The 22469-nt window shown below is 37.5% G+C and overlaps 1 protein-coding gene across 4 annotated transcripts; it reads left to right on the forward strand.

Moving 5' to 3' along the window:
* The first annotated feature begins 1713 nt into the window (after positions 1–1713).
* On the forward strand, positions 1714–22063 carry TCAIM (T cell activation inhibitor, mitochondrial). 4 transcript variants are annotated; one of them, XM_010562403.1, is made up of 13 exons: positions 1745–1821; positions 1951–2013; positions 2432–2455; positions 5116–5251; positions 5805–5958; positions 7155–7401; positions 8973–9095; positions 11773–11870; positions 14461–14552; positions 16731–16963; positions 17577–17708; positions 21033–21295; positions 21983–22063. In XM_010562403.1, exons 1-12 carry the CDS (start codon positions 1793–1795, stop codon positions 21256–21258), a joined length of 1557 nt encoding a protein of 518 aa, XP_010560705.1. In that variant the 5' UTR covers positions 1745–1792; the 3' UTR covers positions 21259–21295; positions 21983–22063. The 4 variants fall into 4 exon arrangements, with proteins under 4 accessions (XP_010560707.1, XP_010560705.1, XP_010560704.1 ...); XM_010562402.1 differs by lacking the exon at positions 21983–22063 and having other exon boundaries at positions 21033–21566; XM_010562404.1 differs by lacking the exons at positions 2432–2455; positions 21983–22063 and having other exon boundaries at positions 21033–21566.
* Positions 22064–22469: the final 406 nt, after the last annotated feature.

Here is a 22469-nt window from a genome sequence, read left to right on the forward strand (position 1 = left end):
GGGGGGGGGAGTGAGGGGGGGCCGTGACACACATCACGAGCGGCTGTGCCGCTGCGGAGCTGCGGGAGAGACCTTACTTACCTGTAGTGACTTTTGAAGTGAATTCTCTCAGGGGTCTGCTCTAAATCGTTAAAACTGTAAGTGGCTGGGTCACTGGAGCTCGTTTTCTTTCCAGCCGTGAGCGAACCGGTTTCACCCAGGTTTGTTTTCTGGGCATTGTCATCTTGTTTGTTTTCATTCTGCTTTCTGCGTACTACCTTAGGGGTCGAGCGGAGATAAACACCTGAAATAGATAATAGTCTCGGCTCGAGTGGTGAGGTAGCAGCATGCAATGTCATGTTTCCAAAGGCTTTTGCAAAATGACTGCAATGTAATTAATATTTTGTTTTGTGTTAGCAAGCGTGTCTTTGAGGTGGGGTGCAGGTGAAACTTAAAACCAGGAGATCTTATTTTTTAACTAAGCAATGTAACAATTTCTAAGAGGTTAGTAGACCTTTTAAAACAAGAAACAATGATGCTTTTGTCTGGTTATATAAAGTGTCACCACAGATTAGTGAGACTGTTGGGTTTTTCCATCCTCTGTCCAAATCCCTGTAGCTAGAATTACAGAGAGAGAAAACTGTTTTATTGCCAGAGAGCTTGTTAATGTATTTAAGATAGTTTATGATTAGGATTGTTGTTAGGGACGCTAAAAACGAAATTACTACTGTCTTGCTCACCCAGTTGAAAATCAGAAGACAAGAATTATAAAGTATTTTGGGGATATTTTAGCTCAGCATATCTTTTTCTCACCCTATTCACCTCTAGTGAAATACTTGGTAAACAAGTTAGGTTCTTAGTTAAGTATATTTGTATTAGTAAGGTGCACTTCTAAAACTTCCAGTGTTTTGCAAAATAGTCATAGGAACTATCATGCTGTATTGGAACAGCGATGGTATTTCTCTGATAAGTGCTCATCCCAGGTGCTTTAAAATGGCATACTTAGTGGGAACATGTTATTTTGAAAAGTGCAAAGAAAAATGTATTTTAAAAAAAAGTGCATGAAAACATATGAGGAATAGGGACCTTCCCTCATAATCCCAAATAATTAGGTATACGTTTGCACTCTGATGTGCTAAGTGGTTTATCTCCTGTTGGAAAACTCTCAATTACAGTTGCATAGTGCAGAAGTTACTGATAAAAATTGCTAATTTAGTTTTATGAATGCCCGCAAACTTTTGATAAAAGATTTCCAGGCACTGTTGTACGACAGTGTCTTTCCCTTTGGTTTTATATCGTGCTCGCATAAAATAGTTGGCACATAAATTTTAAAGTACTGTCATATGTTTGAAAGTTTTCGACATAGCAGAGTAAAAATTTACGTGGAATTCCATGAGCTGGTATGTGTTAATGCTTAAAGAAAGCTTCTGTTGTTTTGTTTCTATACTTCAAGACAAAAACTGAACATGGGGAAGAGCGGGAAACATTTTCAATAAATAATTTTTTAAGTTTTTTTTTCCTAATATCTTTATTCATCTTCAAATCAAAATATGATAACAACTATTAATGTTTGTAAGACTCACTGTTAGTGGAGGAAACTGAAAACATTCTTGTGCAAAGCTTTAGGTTTTATGTGGATTTCTCAGTTTTATATTACAGTTGTGACTTTAAAAGTTATCACCTAGGATTTAGAGAATGCACTGATAAGTAACAGGGGAAAATGCTTGTGTCCCTTACTAAACAGGATTTTTTTTTCTTTTTTTAAGTGAGTTAGTGGATGGCTGAAAGTTGGCTTGACCATTGAGTTGCTGAAATGTTTTGCTGCTTGAGAGCCGTGCGAAGGTATGGCATGTTGCTGACCTTATTTACCTTTAGCGTGTGTTTAAGTGTTTGCTTATGACTTGCATATATGTAAAACTGGTTCAGTTTTTTTGTTTAATACTTATTTCTTTGGCTTTCTCATCTTTACAGCTTGAAGCTTTCAACAAAGCATCCACAGTTGAAAATCCCCAAAAGCCATATGCCTGTCCTCGAGTGAGACACTAAAAAAAAGCTCTCAACAAAACAAGGGTTTTAAAATAACTTAATTATGAGAAAGTGGTAGTCTAAATCTGAATATTATGTCCAATATATTACTGCATTATTGAGTTATTAAAGCTCAGTGTTTCAAAATGAGTGAATATATCTGTAATAATGAGCTTAATTTAACAAAGCTTTTCAGTGTCAAAGCTATAAGCCAAAAAGTTAAACTTCAGAGACATCTGAAGAAAAAGAAAGCTGAAGGGAATTATTTAATCAATAAATTAAATCGGTCCTAGAGTACTGTTGCATAATGTGTTCTAGTGGAGATTGTGTTTCCTATCTTTCATGAAGTGGAGACGGCTGCCCTCAAAGTGGTTATGACCTTGATTTTAACACGAAGCCTTTCTCTGCTCTTCAAATCTGAATGAAGCTCTTGGAACAATCCTTGCTCCTTGTGAGTGAAGCCATAAGCATCTTTCTTGCATTTTCTCTCTCTAAATTCATTTTAATTCATTTATTTTGTCACTTGAAGGATGCCTCAGAGTTCTGTCTTTCACCTTCAGTGAATGAATTCTTCCTTCTGTCACGCAGACTAATTTTGGCCTTTGAGCATTTCTCTTTTAAGCAAGTTCAAAATAGACTTTTGGCTGGAATCCTCAGCCTTCCTACTAGCATGACAGTGTTGTTTAGATACAAAACAAGGGAACTAAAGTTAACCATACTTGGCCGTTTTTCTTGTAGAATACCAGATGGAAGTTTATGATTAATAAACTTGGAAGTATGCTTAATAGTTTCCAGGTATGCTGGAACTTTTTCTCCTAACTACTGGAAATGGCATGCAATAATGTAGCTCAAGAGTGTATGTGGGAAATGGTGTACGAATAAGGGGAAGAGAGAATTGCGCTCCTTACTTCCTCCTAGCAGCTGGGTCCAGAAGGATGTGGGTTTCTTGCAAGGCTGTTTGTCAAAACTGCTATCAGATAGGTAGCTGATTAATTTACTTTTTTTTTTCCTTTGTTGGAAAGAATTTTTTTCTTTTTCACTGCTTTGTGTCCACTTGCTAAAAAAAAAAAGGGGGGGGGGGGAAGAAAATTTCTGCTATTTTTTTTTCTCAGCAAGACAATTATTTTGGTGTTTCTAGATCCAAAATGGTATACCATATGACCAAGTGGACTTTTATTCAGTGTGCTTTCCTTCCTTTCTTACCAGGTCAGGTAGAGGGTCTTTTCACGTGTCACTGAGCAACTCTGGCATGTTCTTGTCATTGAGAGCTTTTGCTCTCCATCAAAACATGATATTGCTGTGGTACTTCACCGTTTCCTGCTATTTTGAGTAGGATCATGGGCTATAGTGATAAGTAGTCTTCAGAGTCTTTCTGAGGTGCAGCCAGCAAGGAGGTAGAAGTGTTTGCCAGTAATACATTTTATGGTTTGGTTTTTTTAATCCTCCATTTAAGTAATGCACATGAAAATTGTTTTTAGTTATAATGGTTTGAAATTTCATCAGTCATCTTCCATTGCAAGTCTTCCATCGCACTTTTCTATGAAAACTTATCCTGTTTTCAGCAAGCTGACTTTTAAGACCTACTAATTAAATATTTGCCCACCTCTTAGGCAGAATGCATTAGCTTTAACTGCTTTCATGTTTCTAATTGAAGAGCTGGAAAGGTTGACAGGAAAAAAGGTAAAGTAAGGGTCATTGCGTCTGCTTGACAACTCAGTTGTCATCATTTACTCTACCATTTGCTAAAATGAAAAATATTGCTTATTGTCTGAGCAGAAATTTGGGGATTTTTTTTTTCCTTTGTAATTAATGAAAGCATCCAGGAAATAGTGTCACATGTTTCTGTGTCCAGGGCAATTATTTGGTCTAGGGTGCTGAACAAATAGCTTTGTAACACAGTCTTGCTCACTATTATTAATAAAGTTATTAGTGAATTGGAAGCAGCTTTGCCTCAATCTGCCATATATTTTCTTATTTGGGGCTCACAGTTTGAATGATACTGTGAGGAGTGAAACAGCATTGTATTGCTTAACAGAGCAGAATCCCTACCCTTCTGAGTTGCTAACTAAAATGAACATTAATCACAGAGAAAATGGTTGGCCCATTGAATTTGTTAGCCTGTGAAACCAGCTGAAGGAGAAATCTATTATTAAATATTTACCAATTCACATTTTCTTGCTGCTTTTATATATACTGTCTCTTGGTAATCAGTTTGCTAACCTGAATATCAGCTTTGAGCTATGGCAGGAAATTATGGTGGTCTTTAATTCAGAACTTGTTTTTCCTTCCATTTCAGTCTTCTGTTACACAAGTGTGCTCATTGCAGAACTGTAGTTTAATTTATGTGTAATTGGAGGTATTCAATCTTTTGTACTTTCTGAACTTCCTAGAACTTCTTCAACTTAACTTTTCCTTCTGATCTTAGGTGAAACAATCTTCTTTTCCACCACTGAAATTTCTTTTAGTCCTTGTTTTCTTCTATTTCAGTGAAGATCAAAGGGCAAAAACGTACTGTTTTTTTACTTGATGCCTTCTATAAAAGAGTATGTTTGGGAAAGTAGGTTGTTGGTTTGGTTTTTTTTAAATGGACACAAGTATGTGGACCTCAGAGACTAATGCAGAGCTTCATTTGATTGAACAGTGATTACTATTCCTGGGTAAAATTTACTATTCTTTTGGCACTGCTTGAAAAATAGTGGGTTTGGCTTTTTAACTTGAAGGTTCAAAAAGTATGTAAGAATTGGCTTTTAAGAGCAGCTTCAGCAATAGCTACAAAAAAAATACCACTAAAGCCAGTCTTCATCGTTCGAACTACTTGAGTGGGGAATTTTTATTTGAGCCTGCTTTGAGAAAGTAGAGGGAAAAGTTATTGTACTTACTTACATGTCTTTAATCAGCTGTTAGCGTCCACCATCTCTCGAACCTGTTGGATTTGCTCTGTATAAATACAGCTCTGTGAGCGTCAAGGGGAAAAATCCAAAACTCGGACTTCTAAATGGTTATACTTGCAACTGTGAATGTTTACTCCATTCTGTCACATTCTAAAGTAATTTATATCAGTTTGTCACTTGATTGGTTGCATCATACATAAACATTTTATTACTTTATTAGGTTATGTCTGGAGAAGATACTGCTACAGTGCATTCTTCAGTCAAGAACTTTGTCAGGAGCTGATGCCATCAATGCTCTCAGACCTTTCTATTTTGCTGTGCATCCGGATTTCTTTGGCCAGCATCCCAAAGAGAGGGTAAAAATCTTTTAGTATGCTTTCTTTGTGTGTCCTATATCAAGGATGGAAATTTTCTAGTTTTCCTGCTGTCACGTTAAAAAAAGTAGTATTAGAATTGAATATGGTTGTTACCAGAGGACAAAAATACACACTTTCTTTATTTTTAACAAGGATAGGTCTCTTAAACATCCATTATTTATTAGTCATATTTTCTGTTTAATTGTTAAAAAGAAAATACTGAATCCTTCCAGACTAATTTATAATACATATTACTTGCTTTATCACATTGAAATGCTGTGCATTATATTTGAATGAATGGATTTCTTTAAGCTTGAAAGCCTTAAAAGTGGTGTTTTGGAACGTACAGGAATGTACAAGTATGTACATCATAGAATTTATTCATGCAAGATAATTATTCATTTACACTGAGAATATGAACTATATCACTACTCGTTAAGAGCAGCCAGCAGTTTGTAAAAACTAATTCTGGATGTAAGATTCAAAAGGTTTAGATGAAAAATGGCCAAATTAATAATCTGTAATGTTTGGGGTTTTTTTCTTTTTTAAACAGGAAGTAAATGAAAACTCTCTGAAGAGGTTAAATGGCTACTTGGAGAATCTACAGAAACCAGGATTTCGCTCCTTTAAGCCAACTCAGCTTACTTTTTATGTAAGAGAAAGAGAACCAAACTCTTCTAATGTTCAAGAATCCTTCAGTGCTTCAGGTGCTTTTATATTGTGCAGAATGTATCTTCCTGTATTTAAATTCTTTCAGACCATTACTTGGCCTTGTGCCGTCATAATGACTTTTCAACTGAATAAAATCCTCTCAATCCATGAAAATATGTATTAGGTCAGACAGGACCTTCCCAAGTAATTAAACATCTTAAGCCTTAAAAAGTATTGAAAGAATGAGAAATAACAAAGTTGAGGTCAAGTTACAGTATGAGGCAGTAAAAAACATAGGTTGATATAAATGATAATTTTTCTGCTTTTAATACTGTTGTCATGTTTAACTGGAACAACAGTTGGGTCCTTGTTTTCATTGCAGATAATGTGCAGTACACAATGTCAGGGTGATTGTAGGATTAGTAGGAATTTAGTCTGGAAGCAGAAGTCATACAATATCTGGAACTGCAATTTACCGCATTGTCTCTTAGCCTTGAGACTACAGAAAATATTGCCAAGTTTGGAATATTTGGTTTGATTAATTTTATTCTACGTATTTGTCTCTGGTGTACCAATATGCCTTATCTAACAGATGAGTTTTATGTTCTATATCCTGCTAGTCAAAACACTTGAGAAAATTGTGAGGGACCCTAGTGCTAGAAAACAAAATCATACTGTTTTTCAAGAAAATAGTAGCATTATGTCCAGTCTACTTAAAATAACAGTTGAACTGGCAGCTGTGTTCTGCTGTTGAGTCTAATACTTGCTTGGTTTCTAATGGGGCAGTTAGGCCCGATAGCTAAGTGATGGGACTTAGTTTTAGGTGGTGTGCAAGTGTAATGGTTTGTTCTGTTCATCGCCTGTGAAGAGCTGTTGTAGTACTGCATTTCTACAGTAAATTATATCCAACGTGATGATCAGTAATGATGTGAATTCTTTAGAGGCGTTGGACAAAACTGCTACTGCTAAAGCAAAAGCATCCTTTTTTCGGTTACACTGCATCTGTAGGTAGGTTTCCAGTTTGTCCAATGATTCAGATATTTAAAACAGCTCTGTTTACATTTTTGGACGCATAACAGTTTTAAAAGTTAAACTGCACGTGAATTTTGTAGTGAGTGTTGAAATTACAATATCATAATAATTTCCAGCTAGGTACGCCTTGTTTGGGTTCTTGTAAGATGAGAGAAATGTAAATGCATTTTAAATAATTTTGATTAAATAATACTAATTGTGTGGGACTTGTATTTTATAGGGTTTCGAGCAGTCAGTTTTACATTACATACTAGGGATCTCCTGAGCACAGTATTAGATATTCTCAACTCCTGCAGTTTATCTACGGAGCATATTCAGAGTTTGAATGTGAACTCTCAGACCCACAAGGAAGCAAAAAGCGCAGTGAACAGACCTATCAAATGGGATAAGACTTACTATTCATTTACTGGATTCAAGGATCCTGAGGAGGAACTAGAACAAGCCCAGAGAGTGGAAACAACTTTAATGTATGTAAGGCTTTTATTTAACTGGTGTTTTGTAACCTAAATTGGTCTTATTCTAATGCTGAGTTTTTGAAAGGCAATCAATAAACATTCTGAGCAATACAAAGCTTTATTGTCCGACATGTAATTCTGTCATGCTTTTTATAATTGAAGAGATTTCAAATGACCTCCTGGGATAACTATAGTGCCAGCTAAGCTGAGGCATTCTTGTCTCTTTGCCCAGCATTCACATTTGGTCAATCTAGTTTTGGTTGATCTAGTTTTTCTTGCTCCAGATAGCTCCTTACCTCTTACAGGACTTCTGTAACACAAAACTATTAACTTTATTGTTAATATTTCACTATCACATTCTGTTGGGGGTGGGAGATAATACATGAAAACTAAGGTTAGAATGTTTTAATTTGCCAGATGTCTTAGTGTTGTGCCTCTGATTTGTTGTTCAACATACCAACCCTAATACTTAAATTGACGCAATTATAAACACTGTACTTGCATTAAATGCAGCATGTTGTGTATAAGAAGTTGGTTGTTTATGAAATCTGTATGTGCTCATTTTGGGGAAGGGTGTAAAATACTGCCTTGAAAAATTTTTTTTGTAACAATGAGGATTAGGTGCCATTTGAAATAAACGCAGAGCTGTAGTGGTATCTTTGGGGCAAAGAATACCCCTCATCCTGCCTAGCACCTCTCAAATAAAACTACTATACTATATGCTACTGTAAAACGCTTAACTGAGATTTAACATACTAGAGAATATTTTTACTTATTTTTACACATTTACAAGAAGTGCCATGAACAGTTACATATTAACAGTCTGGTTTTAATACCTAGCTGTTTGGCAATGGGCCTCTCTTTTTGCTTCTGACTTGGAATTGTTTTGCTTAGAATACAGTATAAGAATGGAAGTACTTGTTTGCAAAAAAAAAGAGTATGAAAATAAGTTTATGCCATGAACAAAGGCTAAACCTCTTAGAGTAGCTTTTTCCTAGAAATAGAGTGATCCTGTTTATTGAAAATTTTAGATGTACTCCATGAGTTATGTTTGCCTGATTATTGACAAAAGAACTGTGAAACTTTGACCTGCTTAATCTCTGTTCATTCCAGCTCTGTAAGAGTTACCTAACTTAGCCCTTTGGTACCACCTCCCTTATTTGACAGTCTACTATGATGAGTTTGGTGGTTTGGTTTTTGTTATTTTTTAAAGGCATATGTATGGGAACTTCTTTTACTAAAGCACTACGTTCTCTGAAGCTGCTCCCCAAAATCACACTGATCTGCTGCTCTATACCTTTCACACCTCTAAGTCTTACAGTTGTAACACTGCCAGTGTCTTTTGGCTTGATTTGATTCCCTAGTCCCTCTCAAAGACATTAAGTGCCAGATTTTCCTTTGTCGATATCTTGCATTTAGCAATTTCAGTTTCTGTCCTCTACTTTTAAAAAATGCCTTTACCTGGTAATTTGACATAAAACATTAATGTTAACAGTAAGAATTCAGTTAGCTGTACTGTTTACTTGAAAGATAATAATACATCATGCCTCTACTGTTGGGGTTTTTTTCTCCTCTTCTTTCAGATCCTGGCTAGATGGTAATGAAGCAAGTGCAGTAAAAAAGCTGAAAAAGAGTTTGCCACTTAGAAAAGAACTAGAACGTTTAAAATTTGAACTCTCTCATCAACTCGAGCTCTCAGATATCAGGTAATAAATTAGATCAGTTGGACTTAGCATTAAGACAGTCAAAGCAAGGAAGTGTTGTGTAATACTACACCATGAGCTTTAAAGGTTTATTCCAGCAAAACAGCTATGTTTCACATGTGTAAAAGTGTTATTGCACTATTTTTCTAGAAGAATTCTATTGGGGCAAAAGTTTGCTGTTACAATTTGCTTAAAAAGACCTAGTATTTGTAACTGATAACATAGGCTCCAGTTGAGGCAAACATATAAGCACTTGAAATGGGACATGTGTGTATGCATTAGTTCGGGTGTTTTGCTGGATAAAATTGTTCTTGAATTCAGGTGAATGTCTACAAAGATAACTGGATTGGCAATGAAATGCAACTTTGCGCATGGTACATGATGACATCCTGTGAAGGCTTAATAAAAATGTTGTTTTTTCTACTGTCTCATTTCCCATACTCCAGAGGAGAAGGATATTTGTTTGCTTGAAGGGACTGAGTACAGTTGGTAATCTTGATTCGTCAGAATATTTTCCAGAAAATAATTTATGATTCTTTTTTAAATTTTGTGCTTTTGAATGAGGACATTCTGAAGTGGGATATTCAGGATGGGAAATGGCAGTGAGAGTATTCAACAATGGAAAAATAAACTTCGGGGATTATTTCAAGGGCTAGTCTGTTCAGTTCTTCTTTTAACCAGGAAAGAGAGAGTTGGAGCTTCTGAAGTCATGCTTTTGTTCCTTTCACTCTGTAAAAGACCCCGGCTTCCTTTAAACTGATACCATGTTTTTTGAACATAATTTCTAATCCTCTGCAACTGTGCTGGGGCGGGGGGGGGTAAGTTTCTGAAACAGTCTTCAGTATTACATGCGTAAGTTTGGTTTTATTCATGGCTTTTATTTAATTTTCTTGTAGTTTGTTGTTTTAAAATACACTAAAACTATTGCATTTCATGAGGAGTTACTAACCTTCCAAGAGTTATATTGTCATAATTCAGAAAAGAATGTGAGTGTCAGAAATCTGACAAGCAAGTATCTTAATCAGAAACTACTGCTTGTGATCCTGCAGCCTAATGCTAGTGTTCACAGAGGTTTGAAAAAATAACAGGGTCATTGGCTTTATTCCATTGCTAAGTTTAGGACAGTTGAAGAGAAGGTAGGATCTATAAGCCACCTTTTTACATTCCTGTCTGGTGCTACTGAAAGCAAATTGATACTGCTAGGTAACAGTAAATAGTTATTAGAATGACTTGCATTAGAATAGATTGAATTGCCTCATAAGTGCTGTGGCATAGTACCTATTCTCTGCTTCCCAAAGAGTGGGGTTTTGCCAGTTAGGTTTCCCTAAATGAGATGATGTGGGTTGACCCCAGCTAGCAGCTAAGTACCCACACAGCTGCTCGCTCACGCACCCCCAGTGATATGGGAGGAAGAGAATAGGAAGAGCAAAAGCAAGAAAACTCATGGATCAAGTTAGAAGTTCAATAGGTGAAGTGAAGCAAAGCTGTGCGTTCAAGCAAAGCAGAAGGAGGAATTCATCCTCTACTCCCCATCAGCAGGCAGGTGTTTAGCCCCTTCTGGAAAGCAGGACCTCAGCATGTGTAATGCTTGCTTGGGGAGACAAATGCCATAACTATGAGGGTCTCCCTTTCCTCCTCCTTTCCCTGAGCATTTATTGATGACCATGACATCATATGGTCTGGAATATTCCTTGGTGAGTTGGAGTCACCTGTTCTGACTGTGTCCCCTCCCAGCTTCTTGCCCACCCCAGCTTACTCGCTGATCGAGGGGGGCAGAGTGGGAAGAAAAAGCAAAAACCTGGACGCTGTGCCAGCACTGCACAATAGCCAAAACAGTGGTGTGTCTTCAACGCTGTTTTAGTAAAAAATACAAAACACAGGGGTGCTGTGAGGAAAAATAACGCCATCCCAGAGAGACCCAGTACAATGAGGGAAGGGTAACTTCCCATTTTGAGGCAGTTTTAGATGAGCTAGAAGTTGGTAAAATGATGCAATTTTTCAATACACTGGGACAATTTACAGTTTAAATGCTTTTAGAAATTTAGTCAGGAGTTTGTCTGATCTGTCTGTGATGGAAGAGGTGTCAAAACTATGTATATTAAAGTCACTGGTGTAACTAACACCTGGCTCCTGTATGGTTTAACAAAAATTATTCCACTGTGAAATATGAATATATATAGCAACTTACCACTGGAATCATAGTAATGTTTTGGGCTCAGAACTCAAAGGAGAAAAAGGGGAAAAAAAAAAAGGCAATGTCCTTATATACAGTATTTGCTCCTCTAGACAAACATTACGCAGTGTACAGACAGAAACTGCGTGCCACATGACTGAACAAAATACTGGGTTGTCTTGCGATTTACTTACTAACCTCCTTATTTGGGGAGAGATTTGCAAGTTCTGTTCTGTCTACTAGGTTTTACATTTATTTTTCCTATATCTGGTTTTATTCCTTTTTTTTTTTTGGCACTCACTTTAAGAAAGACTGACATTTTATTTAGGCTTTTATCTGTTCAAATAGCATATGACACATCTTTTCAGTAGGCTTTTGCTTTTATTACTGCTGGAGTGCTATTTTGAGTTGTTTGTGTTATAAGGCTTTCAGCTGCATCTCAACTTCTGTGATTTTTTTTTTTAATAACGTTGAGAATGAAATGCTTTCAACTATATTTTCGTTTAGGTGGCAGAGAAGCTGGGGTATTGCTCACCGCTGCAGCCAACTACACAGTCTAGGTCGCTTAGTCCAGCAGAGACCTGAAGTATTAAAGAATGTTAAAGGTATTTCTGTTGCTTGTTTCTTATATCCTAATATAGTATTGATTCAAAGATGAGCATGAGTATTCTGTGGGAAGGGAGCTCTCACTCTTTTCATGAATGCTTTTGATAACTGCAAAAACAAACCTGCCAGGCTACTGAAAAGCTGGTGAGAACTTACATTTTAAGCTACTGGGTATTTTTTAAAGTGACATTTCCTTATAGTGTATTTGCTACACTTGGTTTCTGTTTTACTTCTTAATAGGTGCAAACTGAGTGAGTTGAAGGTGCTAGACTTAGTACTAAGAATGAAAGTAAAAAATCCATACTGAATCTCTGAAAGGGTAGAGGTAGCAATGGAATGTTACCCATGGTAGATTTGAGCCAAAAATGCGAGTAGCTCTCTAAAGAGCCAGTATAAGGAGGGCTTGCTAGAATACCTTTAAAATCGTATTGTCTTCTCTTATGCATGTTCCATAAAATACCTGTATTAAAGTCTGTATTTTCTCAGGAAAAACTAAAATATTCTGTAAACCTGATCTACCATTCTTCTTGTACAGCTGTTTGACCTCTTTGCTCTAATTGTAACTCCACATTTTATGCCCTTCTGCAGATACTCAGTTTTGAGCGGCTTTCATTTGAGGGTTAACATAATCATTTGTCAAACAACAGAGGGGATAGGACAATAAATAGTAGTTCTAAATTGCATTAAGTTTCAAATTAGTTTCTTTATGTAAGCACACCAAGGACTTAAAAGTGCTAGAGAAGTCTGTTTTGTGAACTTGTTGTAGTCTCCATCTTTGAAGATCCTCAATAATATACTGGACAAGTACCTGTCAGTAGTTATACAGGTACAGTTGGTCTTGCCTTGGGGTACAAGGTTGGACTAGATGCCTTAAAGTCAGCGTTGCCCTCTGTAGTGGTTTAAGCTGAGCTGGTAACAAAGCACCAGGAAGCTGCTCACTCACTCCCCCCTCTGGTCCCGGTGGGATGAGGAGAAGAAAATACAAAGGAGAGCTGGTGGGTTGAGACAAGGACATGGAGGGATCACTCACCAATTATGGTCATGGGCAAAAAACAGACTCGACTTGGGGAAAAAAATGACAAAATCAATTTAATTTGTTACCAATCAAATCGAAACAGGACAATGAGAAGTAAAACCAAACCTTAGAACACCTTCCCCCCCACACCTCCCTCCTTCCCAGCTCAACTCGTCTCCCAGTTTCTCTCCCTCCTCCCCCCCAGCAGTGCAGGGTGGTGGGGAATGGGGGTTGGGGTCAGTTCATCACACGTTGTCTCTGCTGCTCCTTCCTCCTCAGGGGGAGGACTCCTCACTCTTCCCCTGCTCCAGCGTAGGGTCCCTCCCACAGGAGACAGTCCTCCATGAACTTCTCCGGCATGGGTCCTTCCCACAGGCTGCAGTTCTTCACGAACTGACCCAGTGTGGGTCCTTCCTGCAGGCTGCTGTTCTTCAGGCACAGACTGCTCCAGCGCAGACTTTCCCATGGATCATGGCCATCTTCAGGGTGGGCATCTGCTCCCCCGCTCCCCTCCACTGGCTGGGGGGGGGAGAGCCCACTGTCCCACCACGGGCTGCAGGGGCATCCCCTCCTTCCCCACTCCTCCTCCCCTCCTTCTTCACTGACCTTGCTGTCTGCACAGGGGTTCCTCTCACATCCCTCTTCCCTCTCTGCTGCAGGTTTCCCTTCTTAAATATTTTATCCCAGAGGCACTACCACTGTCGCTGATGGGCTCGGCCTTGGCCAGAGGCAGGTCCGACTTGGAGCCGGGGAAGCTTCTGGCAGCTTCTCACAGGAGCTGCCCCTGCAGCCCCTCCCCCACTACCAAAACCCCGCTGCACAAACCCAATACACCGTTTCTTAAGGATTTTGGAAAACATTTCTGAGAGAGAGAGGTTCTATTTAAGCCTTGTCTTGTAGTTTAATACACCACACTGAAGACTTTTGTGGAAGCTTATTTTGATAAATAGTTGCCTGTGCTTTTACCCCAAAGAATTCTGGAGGATCTTTGTACTTAAAAAAACCATACTTGGACTCAAAACTGATTTGTCCCCCCAAAAGTAAACCTAGTATTATCCTTTTATGTTGTCTCTATTTCTTTAAAAAAAGAGCAAAAACCTAATGTGAAAGTGTTTATCACAGCTTGTGTGTTGCAGAGTTCTGTGGAAGTAGTGTTGAATGGCTGTGCTAATAGTTCTTTGACCAACCTTTACCTTACTGATACATACTTTAAGCATATAGCATATATTTCCTATTGTATACGTGATTTGTACAGGTTCTTTGAATATGCTGTCTGCTGAGATTTTCTCCTATTTTAAAAGTAGCCTTTGTAAGAAAAAAGTCCAGTTAACTAAAAATCTATCAAGTTTAAACAAGGAGAAGGCAAATGCTAGGTAAGGTTTGTATGAAAAAAAATTCTTGGAGTTTTCAAGAATCGCTCTTCCAAATTTTGAGAATAATGAAAACACCTACTCGTGTGTGTTTGTGCTGCAGAAGTGTGTTGCTTGTGACGTTAGTAGCATAGTTCAGCCTAAAATAATTGTGGGAATAATTGCAGTAACCCAGATTAGTAAAGAGCTTTGTTTGACCTTTAGGACGCACGGTGGTATTTACAGACCGTTCAGGTATGAGTGCAGCAGGCCACATAATGCTGGGGACCATGGATGTTCACCATCACTGGACCAAAGTAAGAAGATTTCAAAGTAAATGATAATGCCTCTTGTTCATGACATCCTTTTTCAAACTATAACCAAAATATTAATTGATGCAGATGACTGATGAGTAGTTTAAAGCAAACACATAGCTGCTATATTTAGCATAACTGTGTACATTGCATTCTAAATTTAATCCTGTGATACACTGTTCCTAACAACAATCTTTGTCAGATCTTTACTGCTGCTTTCACTAACAAATCAGTCCTACCCCTGATTAGATAGAAAGAAAACTAATTTGTTATGCAGTGTTCCAGTCTATGCAATGAGCACTGGCAGAATATTGCATATCCATAAAGAGCTCATTCCCATGAAGAATTTAGGAATTTTATTCAGCTTTTTCGTAAAAATGGAACATAAAGTTAGTTGTGAAGTGGCCATTTCAGTCAATGGCTGCTAACCAACCCTGTCACTCCACTTTGTTCTTTTAGGCAGATAACGTGGATGTTGCAGAAATTTATATTTAGCGACTATGCAAATTCTGCTGCTGTTTGTGTAAAGTTTGGAGTTGACAAGCTTTCTGGCATCCTGAATGATAAAGTATTATATGCAAAGAACCACACAGTATATAGCAATATCAGCATGTCACTTAAGGAAGTTTTCTTGAATCTTGGTTACTGAAATGTTATTGATAGTTCTATCAGAAAAAGATTTCTTTATAAAGGAAATATCAGTGGAATTTCATAGTTGGGAATATAGCTGGAATATCATAATATTCTATATTCCAATCAGTTAACAATACAAAAATTTAGCACTCAATCCAAATCTTTCTCTTACATATGTTTCACTGAGGCAGAATACAAAATGTGATTTGTTAATGTGAATGATTTACAAAGAACTTAAACTGAGAAACTAGAATTTAACGCAAAACTTTCTACTCTCAGATTTGCAAGTGTTGATAGTCATTGGAATAAAACTGTACTTCTGATTAATACTAAAAAACCCACTTAGTTCCTTGAAAAGAGAAATGCTGCCTCTTTCTAGCTTTTGCCAAGGGGTTTTCTGAAAGAATACTTTGTGCAAATGGAACAATGTGTAGAGTTGGTTGTGGTGATGGTATTTGCTTTGGAAGACAGAGGAGAGGTATTTAAACCTGAAGTCAGGGGCTTTTTATTTTAAAATGCACTGAAGGTTATGTTAAGTGACGCACAGAAAAAGTCTGAAAATATTAATGAGATTGGTTAGCCACTTGTTTTTTTAGAGAGCAGAATTTTTTTTCCCAGTTCTAACCCATTTTAGAAAGCAGTCCTAAGTGCTAGTACTTTTGTTTCTCATAGAAAAAAGAAGCAGTAGAGTAGTGTCCAAGTCAGGCTGTAGAATGCTTGGTCAGAGGCACAGTATTTAGAGGATTTTTGCCATTTTTCTCTATAATAAATGGAAATGCTGAACCAATGGATTTTATTGTGCCAAAAGCTGCTCTGATTCTACTACTGTCTTGGATTTCTGAAGAGATTATTCTGATTTCCCTTGCCTTGTTCCAGCAGCAGTACTTTTTTGTATGGAAAACCGTGTTCTAGTAATAACTGGGTAGATGGTAAGCAGTGACTATTACTACAGACTTTCCTCTTTCACTTGTTGCCCTGTTCCAGCCATCTCCCTATCACACCTTCTGTGTCTCAACTCACAAGTCTGATTGTTTTTTAACCTTTTCTGGTATAGGTTTTGTAAATTAGAGATCTGGTACCTTCCTCCTTTCTCCTCTCCCTTCAGACTCAAGATGAGCTAGGTTATCATCCAAACCTTTGGAAAGAACTAGTTGCAGGAACAGAGGCCTCTCTTTTTTGAGAATTGGTATAAATTAGGCTGGCAAACTGTGGTGATAAACATTTTATGTAGATGTCAGATTTTCTTACTTTTTTTTTTAATCTGGGACTATTAATTTCTGGATATATAGGGAAAAGAGGACATCCATCAATCTTGTTACAGCCTTTTGGTGCCTTTATAGTATAAATACTGAAAGTACTTACTATTATATCTTGCCCCAAAATATATATACTTGGTATTTCTGATTTTTGGTATTCAATTATTTTTTCCCCCCTTGGGTTCCATGTTTGCATTGTTAAGTGTCTCTTCTCTTATAGCTGCTTGTTATTTTTTTCATTTCTTTAAGTTTTATGCTTTGTAACATAGGAAATGTTTGTGTGTGTGCACAGATTTTTGAGAGATTGCCAAATTATTATAAACTTCAAAAAAGGCTGCTGTTCTTGGAAGATCGGATAAGCCAACTTCTGGGAGGCATACAAGTAATATATATTGAAGAACTGCAACCCCTGTTGACTCTGGAAGAGTACTACGAGACTCTGGACTCTTTCTATAATAAATTGTGTGACAGTAGACTACCTTTTCATCCTCGCAGTCTGCGAGGCTTGCAAATGATTCTGGAAAGGTAGGTATTTGCAGGAAAGGTTTCTTCCTTTTAGAGCTTTTACTCTTTTTGTTTTGTTTTGGGGTTTTTTAGTGTTTTGGTTGGGCGGGTTTTTTGTTTTGTTTTGTTTTTTAGTTTTTTGGGGGTTTCGTTACACTGATTATTGGTCTCGCTAAGAAGAAAACTAATATTTTCTTGGATTTTCATTATGTCCAAGTCTTTTTGTTTCTAAAGGTTTAAAGCGCCTTTTTATGGGTTAAGAAGGAATGAGATTGAAGAAAATCCTGCTTATTTCATTCAAGTTAGACTCCGTTCTGTCTTTATCTTACAGTGTTGTGCTGGGTTAAATCAAAGGTTTCGTGCTGTCAGGTCAACACTCAGTGGTGTATGATGGTGCTTCTGTTTATATTTTTTGAGTATTGTTGACAGTTGCTTTTGAAATGTAATTCTAAAAAAGCTTTATGTATGATGCTTCTCTATTCTCATGATCTGAACGTGATTAATTTTTTACCAATTATTCTGATTGTGATTAATTGATGTTCTTTTATCTTCAGAATTCATTCTGAAAGTAATTCATCTAAATGCTAGCATTAAAAAAAAGATACCTAGTTTTTTGCTTCCATCGTTTCATTAGTGACAGATACGCACCAAGCTTACATGAATTTGGACACTTTACAATCCCAACGGTCTGTGATCCAGCAACCCTTCAATGGTTTATTTTTGCTAAAGCACAGGAGGCAAGAGAGAATCTGAAAAGAAAGGAGGAGTAAGTATTCCTGTGACTTGATGCATTTAGCTCATGAAAATCTTTGCATGTCATGTTTTATTTGGAGGAGGAGGAGAACTCTGAAGAACGTATTCATGTTCTTTTGGTGGAAAAAACTTCTGTTTATAAAATAGAACTTTACTCATCAGCTTTACAAAGTTAAAAATTTCAGTGTTCAGTGAACACAGTTGTTAGAAAATACCCCTCCTCCACCTTGTAGGAACAGTTGCACTTTATTCAGAAATAAAAGATCTTTGCTTACAGGACAAAATTACATAATCTTTTTACAATTACTTCCCCAAAGGAGAGATGGGGGTTTTTTAAGGAAGAGACCATTTTATTGAATAAGAAAAGCAACAAACTTCTATTAATGTTACTTACATTGTGACAAAAAAACAGTAAAATCTAAACTAAAAATAACTGAGACCAACTAGAGAATTATTATTTCTAGTTAGCACTTAAAAAAATAGGGGTAGAATGATGAGAGAAATACCTCCTTGGTACTCTTTCACAGATGCGAGTGAGATGAGAGAGATGACAGTGGTAAGTCACAGTACCATACTTAAGTCCATGACTTGTAATATCCATCAGAACTGTACATTTTCTTCTTGACCTTCTATGCTATATGTGTCTTTGAGGATTAAGAGCATAAGGTAGAGATCCTGGTTTGATTTTTAATAAAATACTGTGATAGGTCACTGGGTGTTACTGTCCTTTTATGGGTTGTTACTGCAAGTTTATTTTTCTGCTTGGGAAAGCTTTTAATGAATTGTTGAAATATCACACTGTCATGAGTGTATACATGATGTATAGATCCAGATATTTTTTTGTGAAGGTTATTTTAGGCATGAGTCTTACTGAAGGCTTTATGGTTTTAGCTCTGTTAAGACCTGGTTACTTGGGAGAACATATTTTGGAGGTGGACTTTGGTAAAACATGGAGGTTTGTTGGAATTTTTTTATAACCTTAGTCCAGCTTTGAAGTTAGATTTATTTTTTTTTGCCATATGAGTTATAACTGCTGAATAGCTCTCTATGTAGCTGTCCATATGTGACAGGTGGGAAAGTATTGTCTGTAGAGGTTCAGAGGCATGTTGTAGCAAATGTATCAATTTGCATCTGTGTAACTCACTCTCCAAAAAAACTCACACTACCCCACATTATAAAGGCACTTATCCAGGGGCCCCCGTCAGTATAAGCAGCTGTGTTGTAAGCATGTAAGACCCAAACTAAATATCTCAGCTCTTCTGTTGTGAGTTGGACAATGTGCTGGTTTGTATAAAACAGTAAAGAACAACTGTACTGGGTCAATATTGAAGGTCTGTCCCCATCATCTATTAGCTTACAGAAAGGCTGTATGAATGGGACAAAAAATGTCGTGGGGTTTTTTTTATTCTGTGCTCCTTCTCAGTTTGACTGACTGCACTCAAAAATATTTGAAGCTGGAAACATTAGCTCATGTTAAGAGTGTTCAATAGATCTTCTTTTTTTCCCCTCTTAATTGTCCAGTTATTTTGGGGGATGATTTACACTTTGTGGCTCCAAAATATCCCATGGCAGCAAATTGCACAGTTGAATTACATGTAGTGTGTGTACATGAAGGAGGGAAGAGGTGTCCTTTGTTTTATAGACCCGTGGCCTGATGACTTCATCTGTTATTCTCTTGTGCTGTAGAAAATATAAAACAGTCATTCTGTATTTATCACCTCAAGTTTTTGGTTTTTTTGTGGTTATGTCATATTTCCCCTTAGTTGTCTTTTTATTGAAGCTGAAAAATCCTTTTCCACATAATGCTGCTTTGAAAAGAACCCATTCTGTACTTCTGATTTTCCTTAGCCTCCTGTGGTTGTTAAGGGGCCCTGAGATAAAGGAACATATTTTGAGATGTACTGGATTTACTTTGAACATGCAGATGAATGTTTTACATGCAGTAAACAGCATAGCATAGCTGGAATTCTGTATGACCTGGTGCACTGGGGAGTTCAGACGCTACTGCTCTAGAAAATTGTCTTATCTGTGTGGATAATGTCAGTCTTCTAGTAATGGAGGATTTAGTATGAATCTACTTCTCCTTCCCTTGCGTTTGTAAAGTATCAGTTTTGTATTGTGATAGAGGTGTGAGCCTCGTTGTGGAAGTGACTAAAAATAAACCTGCAGTTCTTACTATGTGCAGCTAACTTTATATTGTTCAAGGGAGGCTGAGGTTTCATAGAACAGGAAAGCTTGGCACTCAGGTAATAGAGAATGTGCTCAGGAGTGTGGTGTGGATACAACCAGTAGAGAGGACAGGCTTGCTCCAGGTTAACTCCCTGACTGCCAGAGCTGGGCTGGGCTCTCGTAGAGCAATCTGAGTGCCCCAGCACAGTGTAGTGCCATGCAAGAACATGCAGATCCCATACGGAGCTCTGGAAAGAGTGGTGTTGAGCCCCTCAGTACTGTTTTTACCTGAGTCAAATAGTAGGTGTGTCCGTGCTTAGCTTGGGCAGATTCACATCCCAGTGGCCCTGCAAATGTTCTGCTGCTTTGTAGTTCCTCTCCTGTTTAGCGCAGGGTCTGTGTTGTAGGGCAGCAATGGTGCTGTTTCTGTAACCAAGCTGGCTCTGGAAGAAGTATAGCTATGTTAATGTGACACAGTGCCTGAGGTAGTAAGGCTTGCTGAGCCTGAACTGTGTCTGCATCAGATGATCCACAGTTCCAGTAACTCTTAATTAATTCTACACATTATTTCAGAGTAGCTGGAGTTTGTCAGGTGGTGTCTTACCACTCTTTGTCTGGGGTGAAGGGAAAAAATCATCTGCAAGCTATGAATTCAATATTCCATATACTTCCTGCAATTAGTAAGTTATTAACACATTTAATATGCATCAGGTGACTGTACCTGTCATCTGTTGGTTTTGATGACTTGCAGAGTACTGGTCTTAGTTAAGAAGACAGAGTAGTTACTAACATGGTTTTATTCTTAAAGCTTACACTTCCAAGGTTATTTAAGTACTTCCATCCCTTACAGTAAAAATGCAGCCTCATGGGATTATTTTAGTATTTTTGCCCATTACCTTGTGGGCAAAAAAATGTCATGGTGCAGGCTATCGAATGTGACCCTGCATAGGCATGCTGTTGCCCATAGTCATGGAAGCATGTTCATTCAGTCTAGCCTCTGAGGTGGACATGGGTATCAACCTGCACAAAAAATCTCAGCTGTACCATAGCTGTGCATGAAGTGGCCCCTCTGTTTACATGCATATAACCTACAAATATACTTATTTCAAGGATTTTTTTAAGAAATTAAGTTCTAATTTTGTCACTGTATTTTGTCTTCATTTGCTAGGATGATGATTACAGAAAAAGAGCTGATCGATACTTCCACTGAAAAATTTTCTTTGGATCGGCTGTATAAAGAACCCAGTGTTTCCAGTGCACAGATGATAGATTGTTGTAAGCGACTGCTAGAAGAATCGTTGCCATACCTACAAGGCATGCACCTTTGCATTTCGCATTTCTACTCTGTGCTGCAGGATGGAGACCTGTGTATACCTTGGAACTGGAAAAACTGAGGACATATCTGATAATCAGATGAATTGTTTATTTTCTGTAAGAGGCTATAAATATGAATGTTTTTAAGAGTAAATTATTTAAATCTGTATTTTGATATCAGTATTCAACCCACAAATTTTCTTCTAACTGCTGCTCAAAAAGGATTGGAGTCCTAGACAATTTGCACAATGCGCAGTGTTGCCAGTTCTGGGAAAGATATCTGTACATTCTCCATACTACTGTAGGAGTCCCAGTGTATGGTAGCAGTTGTGAAACCGCATTTTTGTAGTGAATTACAAAAATATATTAAATTGCAAGTCTGCAAAAATGTGCATGTGTATTTTTAATATACATGGATATTGCCAGATAGATCTTCTTAAATAGAGTGTACGACTCAAACCAGACATTACATGTTATGTTAAGGGATTCACTGAATGCAGAAGTTGAGTACATGAGTTACCTGGTGGCAGTATTGGCATTTCATATTGCTAGCTCTTACGGAGCTTAAAAAAAAAAAGACAAAGGAAAAAACATCAGAGTATTTCTACTTTGCAGAAGAAAGCAGTTCATTAACTTGGTCTCTACAGTAGAGTTTCATATGCTGGTCCAATATTGTTGCCTTAAAATTTCAAAATATGCCAGTTGTACTATCTGCAGTTACTTTAAAGGAGATGTTGTTCTCTTTTTGTTTTCCGGCATTTGCTCCATAAATACAGACAATCCTCTTTACCTACACTATAACAGGTTGCAAATTGCATTCACAACACTTGAAACCTGAGTAGTTTAATGTGACATCTGAGGAAAAGGAAGCATTGATTTGTGTGGGATTGTCTACAAGAGTAAGTACTTCTCAGTGAGAGCAAGGAGTTTGCAGTAAGGCAAATGCATGGATCTTTACTGGTACTTTATTCCTTGAAAAAAATGAATTGAAGTGTGAATGTATGTCAACACTTTTTCATTGTAATACATGCCAAGATGCATTTTGTGTTTGGTTTGCTACTTTGCAAAATACCCTTGGAGAAGAACCAACATGTTTCTGGACTTGAATTCACCTATAACAACTGGCAAAAAAAAAAAAAAAAGTTGTTGAATGCTTACTTGCCTTGTATTTATATTTGTATTAGGCAGGGAAATTGTTGTGGTTCTCTGTTTTCCCCTGTTAAAAGGCTAGGTGTCAAGTTGTTTATTATGTTGCCAAACGTAAAACAAACACCACCACCACTGCCCGTCC

This window comes from Haliaeetus leucocephalus, unplaced genomic scaffold, assembly GCF_000737465.1.
Source record: "Haliaeetus leucocephalus isolate CR32 unplaced genomic scaffold, Haliaeetus_leucocephalus-4.0 Scaffold159, whole genome shotgun sequence".
Taxonomy (NCBI): Eukaryota; Metazoa; Chordata; class Aves; order Accipitriformes; family Accipitridae; genus Haliaeetus; species Haliaeetus leucocephalus.